The sequence below is a fragment of the Nelumbo lutea genome, chromosome 1 (assembly GCF_056320005.1).
Source record: "Nelumbo lutea isolate HS-2025 chromosome 1, American lotus-T2T, whole genome shotgun sequence".
NCBI lineage: Eukaryota > Viridiplantae > Streptophyta > Magnoliopsida > Proteales > Nelumbonaceae > Nelumbo > Nelumbo lutea.
In genome coordinates, this window is record NC_142684.1 from 173,085,304 (window position 1) to 173,094,587 (window position 9,284).

At 37.6% G+C, this 9,284-nt stretch overlaps 1 protein-coding gene across 1 annotated transcript; it reads left to right on the top strand.

The window, feature by feature from the left end:
- The first annotated feature begins 273 nt into the window (after positions 1–273).
- Positions 274–4,193, top strand: LOC148879248 (uncharacterized). Its single transcript, XM_088960721.1, has 7 exons — positions 274–516; positions 1,087–1,204; positions 1,585–1,673; positions 1,783–1,829; positions 1,921–2,009; positions 2,800–2,933; positions 3,084–4,193. Exons 1-7 carry the CDS (start codon positions 424–426, stop codon positions 3,780–3,782), a joined length of 1,269 nt encoding a protein of 422 aa, XP_088816847.1. The 5' UTR covers positions 274–423; the 3' UTR covers positions 3,783–4,193.
- The last annotated feature ends 5,091 nt before the right edge of the window (positions 4,194–9,284 follow it).

The window sequence follows — 9,284 nt, forward strand, 5'->3', positions numbered from 1 at the left end:
AAAATGGATATTTTGCCCGATTTGAAGATAAAATCATAGTTAACAAGAAAGTCGTAAGATAATTAATGAAAATAGTGGGGTTAAAAATGGAAAGTGGTCCATATTGCTGGGACATCCGAAAAGCTGGCAAGCCGACGTTTTCCGTTACGAATCGCTATCGACCGTCATGATAACCTGTGAACGTTGCTTTTGTGTGGGTCTGCGATATAACGGCTTCCGTCAGTTACTGTGCCGTCGTTTGCTATAAATACGGACTCTAATCTCTTTCTCTCCGATCTGACTCGTCATTCGTCACTAGTTCATTTGCACATTCCATCGTTTGCACACTTTCTCTCTCTACTGTGTAGTGCGAGCTTTAAATGGTTTGAGTGAAGAAGAAGCAAGCGTTTACTATTGTTTTCTCGATAACTGGTGGTTGTCGGAATGGGGAGGAAGGATCAGAAAGACAAAGATAAGGAGAGAGTCGACGCCGTTCTTCATCTGCTAAGAAAGCAAGCTCCTCTTACGGTTAAACAAGTGAGTGAGAGACAATGTTTTCTTTTCTCCTGAAATCATCACGTCCTTCTGTCATAGATCTACTCTGCACAGTCTTTCACTGATTTCTTGAAGTAATTTGAAAGAGTGATCTAGCTTTGCTGTTTTGGTTTTTTTTTTTTTTAGGTTTTGTTTGATTTAAAATATTGTAGTTCGAAAAAGATTGATCACAGAAGTGTGAACGCATGCAACACTCCTTTTCGCTGTTCTGGACTTTCTAATTAGTTCACTATTCCTTGTAGTTGTTGGTTTTCCAGACGAGCTGTATGATTGAACAGTTCTTTAAAGGATTGTTTCATAATCTTGCATTTTGTGTGAGAACTTATTTAGGTTCAAACGCGTTTTATTTTATTTTGACTCACTTCTGACTTGAACTGAATTTGGTTCTGTCAGACTACAGCTCATAGGTTTTGAAACGCTGTTCTAGTTTTGAATCCTTCAGTAGAAGTTCTCGTATGTTTTGCCTTTCAACCTACTTTAAATTTTAATTTCACTTTGCTGTGAATGTTTTGTGATTTCTGATCTCTCTCTATGTTTATCTTTCTCTCGCAGGAGAAGTTCTGCAACTATGCTTGCGTTGAACGGTTTCTGAAAGCAAAAGGAGATAACGTGAAGAAGGCCGCGAAACATTTAAGAGCCTGCCTCTCTTGGAGAGAGAGTATTGGCACTGGTATTATTTCTTCTCTCTTTTTTTTTCCCCTAAGAAACTTACTTTTTTGAAATGCCGAAAGAAATCGTAAGGAAAATACATTCAAAAATTAAAACCTCTCCTCTGTTTCTTTGGTCTATTTCTTTATCTACTTTTTGTTTTTTTTTTTTTATCGAACTTTAGCTCTTTTCTTTTCTTTTTATTTTTTGAATAAGAAGCCGTTAAAAAGTATACATGCATAAGGGCTTCAAAAGAAAGTATATATGCATAAGTGTTCAGATTTTCAAAACCAATGAATCAATGAATCAAATAAAGAGAAATTAACTTCTTCATTTATTCCTTAAGAGAACACTAATGACCTGCGTATTATTTTCCGCCTGCCTTTTGGAAAAAAAAAACAGAGTATTTAATAGCAGACGAGTTCTCTGCCGAGCTATCAGAAGGCTCCGCCTACGTTTCTGGTCAGGACGAAGAATCCAGGCCTGTTGTGGTAATCTCTCTCTCTCTCTCTCTGGTACCATTTCTCTTCCTCCATCGATCTGATGGGGTTAAAACTTAAAACTTAAAAGAAACCAAATGAAGGCATTTTTATGTTGCAGGTTTTACGGATTAAGCAAGACTATCAGAAATTCCACTCACAAAAACTGTAAGTGATAACAGATAAAAATTAATTTTAACGCAATCCAAAGAAATTTTTTTCGAAGCAACTTATTTAACTTATATTTATTTCATTTTAGGTATATACGTTTGCTGGTCTTTACACTCGAGGTGGCCACTGCGTCCATGCCGAAAAACGTCGAGCAGTTCGTACTCCTTTTCGATGCGAGTGAGTGTTCCCCTGCTCTGAAACGAGTCGAAATGATTATTTTGCCCTTTCCTTGGTGGGTCGAATTTTGAAACGGTCAGGGTAATCTGGTCATTTTGTTTTCTCTGCTCAAACTTCAATCTGTTCTGCATCCTGCAGCCTTTGTTTCCTCTTTCCGTAATCAAGTATCCCTGTTCTGCTAACCATTCTGAAAATTTGCAACATGCACCTCTGAAATCCCTGATTTATTAAATTAGAACTGAAAAAAAGACGCCTGGCTTCTCATTCAGTCCCTGATCCCTGGTTAATTAGTGAAGAAATTAATTTGTGGACAGCGAGAACCAGCTTCGTAAAGTGAATTAGGATGAGATTCTGTTCCGTCATTCCGTGAAACAACTTGTACAACTCCCATGGCGCAATTTAGTCAAAACGTGATAATCAATGAGGGTGATGCAACTGATGAGTAGGACTACCAATTGTCGGGAACCCGCCATGTTCCGAGTCTCAATGTCGCCCTGGGTTACCCCTGAAACGTCACAGTCGACTTGGTTCAGTTTTGGTCGGGTTAACAAGGGTATAGTTGGAAGTTCATCTTTCAGAAATGGTCAATTTGCCGTGGGACTTTTCCAAGTGTTCTTTTATCTTCTGCGGAGCAGCACAAGTACAGAAGATTTTCTATTGCAGACGGACGAATTTCCAGATATAGAAATTAATAAAATGGATCTTCGAGCTCTTAATTAAGCTTACTTAATTAATTTATTTCCCTTTTTCCTTATTGGTTGAGATTAACATGAAACGCGTGCAAATGCAGGCTTTTTCAGATCAGCTTCGGCTTTTATGAACCTATTGCTGGCAACCCTGAAGATTGTAGCGGAATATTATCCTGGACGGCTTCACAAGGCCTTTGTCATCGATCCCCCCTCTCTTTTCTCTTATCTCTGGAAGGTGAATTTCAAAAACTCCGTCCCACTTGTTATGGTTCGGTCGCTTGTAAAAGAATGGACCACAATCCGATCCTCTCGTTCAGTGGTGGTCCATTCCTGATTTTTTGTGTTTCAGAAATTTGACCGATGATCAACTTTATATGGTGAGCAGGGCGTTCGGCCGTTTGTTGAGTTGTCGCCAGTGACAATGGTGGTATCGTCACTGGACTTCGAAGAATCGTTGGAGTACGATGACTTCTCAACCATCCCACGAGCTTCCTCCCTCCGATTTGATCCGTCGATGATCCCGTCAACGGCGAAGATCGGCGCATCCTCCTCTTCTCGCTTCTCCTTCACTGCGTCTCAACACTTTGACTCCTTGAAGCCCTGGTACCTGAGCTTGACTGACACGTCAGCCTCCAAAGTTGGACCCACCAGCCCTTCCCCGTCGCTGTTGGGACCCGCTCTCATCTCCCCACTAAACGCACGTTCCTACTCCTTTGCATCACCCGCTGCGAGAACGCCACGTAATGGAATCATCAGAGGTAGTGGTGGAGCCGCTCGGAAGAACAATTATTACTTCCCTTCAACCCCACTGCCACCGCGTGTCAACAGAAACAATGACAACGTCAACCATCCAAGGACGCCGAGACCGTCGTTCCTCCACTCACCTGCGATGTTCTTCAGGAAGGACAACGTCAGCAGGGCAGAGAGGGCCCGAGAGTCGTTCCTTCCATTCCTGAAATTCTACAGGAGACCATACGACGAGATGGTTTACAGGTCAAAGATGAGACCGCCACTGGGAGGTCTTATATCCATCGTCTCTCCTCACCTCAAAAGGCGCCACGTGTCAGCATCCCAAAGGTTCTGAAAAATAAAAGTACATATCACAACATTTTCTACTACTCCTAAGTCCAAATAATAATGATAACATAGAAATCTTTTCTTATTTTCAATTTAAATGTAAAATTATTGCCCCTCTTTAATGAATGAATGATGAAAAACAAACAGAAAAAAAAAAGGAGACGACGTACTAGGCGGGGTGTGAGATGGTGTGCATGTTGTCTCTGTTTTGATATATGCTACGTTTTGGGGTTTGGAGGCAATCCATGCATGGTAATTGGTAAATGCAATAGCGTGGTCTCAACGACGAACATCGTATTGGAACTCATAAAAGGGAGGGAGGGGAGACCAATGAAGGATTTGAGTTTGCTTTAAATATTTTTGTGACTTATGTCTTCTTAAATTATTATTAATAATATTGTTAATAAAAGTTCGAAAACTCTTCTATTGTTTACTATTCCTTTTCCAACTTAATTTATTCAAATTTTTATTATGTGTCAAAAAAATCCATTTTTTAATTATAGGAACGAGTGCGATAGCCGTATTTAGTGAGCTTTTTTACAAACGATTTATATGTCTTGAACGTGGCAGCCTATGGCTTGCTTCCTGACATGAATGTTTTCTTTTTTTTTTTTGGATAAGTAACATGGATGATATTTTCGGCATGTGCTATCATTTCAGAAATCGAATCAGTTAAAAACATTAATCTCGGCTTCTAAAACTGTGGTGATACCCCAGTCCCAAGCTACTTCAAAATTCAAATATCCCCTCGGTTTAAGAGGTGCGAAGTTGTAAGTTTTTTATTTGCCAAAAAAAACACGAATAAATCATACCTCTGCTGATATTTTGCTGATGTATATTTGTGTGAGACACTGAGACCTAACTTATATAAAAGAAAATTGGTTCAGCTTAAAGAACAGAGTGATGTTTTCTCCATTTATTTTAATTTCATAAGTAACCAAGTTCTAGAGTAATGTGTGGACTCCAGATTTCATGAAAATGGCATCCAAAAAAATCGTTAGAATCGACTAATACCACTTTAAGAGAATATTGGGCACCGTTGCATTTCATGCCCGTTGCGTTCTATATAGGATGGCAAATGGGTGGGTTGGGTTGGGTAAAGGTTGAATACCAATCCATCCATTATTGATTCATCAACCCATCATAATCCATGACCAATCCTTGTTTATAGATCACAACCCATCTTTACCCTCATCCACCCATATTGACCCATTTATCCATCCATACCAACCCTTTTTCACCCTCATCTATGAATGTGAATTTTTTTACATTTATTTCAGTAAAAAAAAGAAATTACAAAAATTACATAAAATGATAAAAAAACTCAAAAAATTATATATTTTAACTAAAAGGTCAAATATTATAGGAAAAGTACATAACGATAATTTTTTTATATATAACAAAAAGTAGAAATTACAGAAAATAAATTGAATGATAAAAATCAAGAAAATACAAAATTATAAAAAATTCAAAACATTTATATTTCAGCCGAAAATCAGAAATTGCATAAAATGATTAAAAATCAAAAAATATATATTCCATCTAAAAAATGCACAAATTGCAGAAAATACAAAAATTAATGAAAATTCTAAAAAAAATACAGAAATGTACAAAATGTAAAAAAAAATTGAAAAATATAGTAAATGCAGAAATATTTGCAAAAAAGAATTATAGAAAATGCAAAATTGGGAGGAGGACGTTCTTCCTCTAAGCAAAAATCCACTATTGAAAGGCTCTTGTTATAGAGAATGGAGAATGCCTTAATTCTATACCCATATACACTAATTTTCTGCAATCTTTGAATAATGAATAAATAGAAAACGAGAAATTTTGGAAAATCACAGAGAAATAAAAAATAATCAAATAAGAATGGACAAATTAGCAAAAGAGGCAAGGGTCGTCGGTGGTACAAAGGCGGTGATCAAGCATTGGTGATGATTGGTGAATAGAGGCGGAAGAGGAGAACAAAGGGAGAATCAGTGGTGATTGGTGAAGCTTCGAACTTGCAAACATTAATTACTTGTCTTCTCTTCAAATAGGCATTGGGAGAGAGATTCAATCTTCTCTTGGTCGAATCAAAAGAGCATGTTGGACTTTCAAAGCATCATACCAATGTCTGAGGGGCAGAAGAGGAGAACAAGGGGTGGCGATTGAGTGAAGCTTCAAGCATCCAGACCCTAACCTTTAACAACTTCAATCCTTGACCAATCCTAATTGATGAAGATGAAGAGAAGAGAGGCAACAATTGAGTCAAGCTTCACCTACCTAATAATTGACGAAGGTGAGGTTAGAGAGAAAACTTCAAAGCCCTAGACATTTGAGACTGGCTGATTGAGAAACCTTTGAAATTTAGAGGTTTCAAACCTCTTAAATGTAATGCCACTTCCCAGGTTCTTTTGTAGAGACATATGTTAATAGGTTATCATCACTCTACTAGAATTTTTTTATCATGCCATTGTATAACCACTTAGACATGGTGTTTTTTTTTTTTTTTTGCTTGAAGGATGATTTTAGAGTAGGGTTGGATTTTGGGATTTTACAACCTATACAGATATGCATACGGTATATTTGATTAAAACTACCTCCCCGATCCATATCTTATTGGAAAGCATATGAACTTTATATATTAGGTGCCGAATAATAATATTTTGAATTTTATGCAAATAATAATTGATAGTTTATTTGTTTTTACATATCTTAATCAAATAATTGGAATTTTTTGTTGTTTGCTCAGGTCATTTTACTTATTTATTGGTTATATATAATAATAAATAAAAAGAAATTAATTGTGGATTCTAAACCCAACCCATCCTTCCCTTGAATGCACGGAGTGCTTTACATTTTCATGTGCAAGGAGGGTTTGGATTTTTAAAATCCAACCTGCTATGGGTTTTGGGGAAAATACATGTTATGAGGTAGATAAGTTCAAAACCCTCTCCGAACAAGGTTCAAAATATCAATACACCAGTATGGGCGTATTGGGCGAATCTATAGTTTTCCCGGCCTTTTTTTTTTATTTTTTTCGCAACCACTTCAGGAGGGCGGTTTAGGTCTCCTCTACCCCCTGATGTTGCCATCCCAAGTTTCTGCATAAATCCACAATACCAATTGCTTGCCCAATTCTATGTAAATGGTGATGTGGCAAATTCGTGGAAGCAGGAGTGGAGCCAAGTTATTGGGTGAGACCCTTACCCTCCAAAAAAAAATAGAGAAAACAACATAAATTGGGGGTGGAGTCACATGCATTAATACTTGGTCTCAACCCTGATCCAATTCCATTTGTGGAAAATGAAACCCCAATTCTAGCTTTAATCCGATCCATTATTGTTTTTTCAAGGTCAGTCCAATTTGATTGGTTTGGATTTTCAAGTTTGCCTTGAATTGGAACAGCTTTTTTGACTTGTTGTAAGGTCGGAGTTAACAATACTTCATTGCAGCCTAATTCAAAGTTAAAGTAGGGTTCATATTTTTCAATCCCAATATCAAGAGACTTCAAAATGAATATTTTGTGTTGGATTTGGAATGAACAATATTTCTCATGCAGCGAATGGACCTTCTCCCCCGAGTCTATGAACACCTTTTAATTTATAATAAGAAATTTAATCAATGTGTGTATATATTATGAACGACTATTATTGATGTTGCAAAATTTGAACATATGCCAATCCACCGGGTCCCGTCTGAAGAATGGTGGATTAATCAAACGATCCTCTCCTATCCAGGTGAGGTGGTACAGAGAAACCCTCGACTTTAGCAGATTCGGAAACCCTAATGATCTAGAAATTCTGTGAACAACTGTGGTAACCCAACCAATGTAATCACCGTTGGACATCTATCACCTAAATATGTGCGTTGAGCTCAAATTCCCACAAATTCATACAGCTGCCCAATGCTGATAGGCAATACATTGTTTGCTTCCAGCATTTTCTTAACAACAGATGGGCAGGGTTACAGAGTTGATGGGAATATTTGTCGGGTTTCGTCACAGAAAGGAGAAAGTCAGACTAGGGTTGAACTTAAAAATAACAGAGAGAGAGAGAGAGGGAAAAAACACACGTTTGGTATGTTTGTCGCTTTCCAAGTGTCTATTACCAAGTAATCCAAGGTTCTCTACCAGAGCTGACATTACACTCTCCGTGATTAGATTTTGTTTTTGCATTCAGAGAAGTTAACTGTATGGACAAAGGAGGGGTGTCGTTACATAGTTTATCACGGTGTATTTGGATTCTACCGCTTGTCATTTGCCATCTCACCCACTCCTTTTCGTTTCTTTTTCCTCTGGGTAGAGCTAAATCCAGGGACTATTCATGTGAGCACATAACACTACTACTTTTCTTAGCCTTGTTAAATTAGAACATTAATGGATGAAACAAAATCATTTTTTATTGGCTATATTTGCTTTTTCAGTTAAATGCAATTATTTGGGTAAGTTTTTTTTTGAGAAATATTTATTCCCGTAAGTACATTTGCCCATGTTCTTTTATCTCTTACTTAAATAAAGCAATGACCATTTTAGCCATAAAAATCTATTATTAAAAGGGGTATTTTTATCTCATTCAAGTGTTGACAACCTTCCCCCAGGTGGGAAATTTATTTACCCACCTAAGATATGGGTATCACTTATCCGGTTAAGTGATACGCAAGAAAATAAATTTTCTTTGATCCCTACATAAATCTGAAAAAAGAATATGGAATTCTTAGTCAAGGAGAACCAAAATCCCATTGACCAATTTACCCCTCTCAAAATCCCAAAAAATAATGCCCCCTAAATATAAATTGAAACTACACATTCACTAATGTTGATAACCTCTCTCTGTGCTGTGTATCTGTTAATAACATGATTAGGGTAGCCATTGAAATGGCGGAGGTAAGTCGGTAAGAGACCTGATAGTATATATTCTGTTCTAATTTAATTAGACCAAACTACAGGTTTTAATATAAATTAACAATACCACAAAGTGAAACATTCCGTACGTGATCAGCATACCTAGAGTCTAGAGATGATGTCCGAGCTCTGTAACTTTATTTCTGCAAGTTGCCGAGCTTCATATGACCAACAAATCTGTCAGTCGTCTAGTTGGCCCATCTGTGTTCTTTCCCCCTCACAGTCACAGTAGATGTTTTTAACGAAAATTGACATTTTATCAGACTTTCAGTACTGTTTCATGAGCAATGTGTTGGGCCATTTGCATATTATATATATTATACAAAAATGATGTAGTTTAATTGCAGATGAATCAAGACACTGAGTAAACCCTAATTACTAGTCTAGCTAAGGTACGTAACAAAAGCAGATGAAGCTCATCTGATTTGAGCAGCTAGAAAATCCCAGAACCAGTGAATATTTGCTACGTCAGGGCTGCTGGGATGTGGTGGTCCTCAAATCCCAGGCTGGAGAATGGAGATGCCCTCGTCGCAGGTATCTGGACAAGCAGGCCTTGGGATTAAAGAGATACAAACCAAGGCTAAATTAAACCGTGGGTGTTGGCCTCAAATTCAGTGAGTGACA

Bases quoted from the DNA above. Each gene is read 5' to 3' on its own strand.
- LOC148879248 (XM_088960721.1), top strand. From the start codon at position 424: ATGGGGAGGAAGGATCAGAAAGACAAAGATAAGGAGAGAGTCGACGCC. The intron at 1,205-1,584 runs GTATTATTTCTT...AAAAAAAAACAG, and splicing joins GAGAGAGAGTATTGGCACTG to AGTATTTAATAGCAGACGAG. The intron at 1,830-1,920 runs GTAAGTGATAAC...ATTTCATTTTAG, and splicing joins AAATTCCACTCACAAAAACT to GTATATACGTTTGCTGGTCT.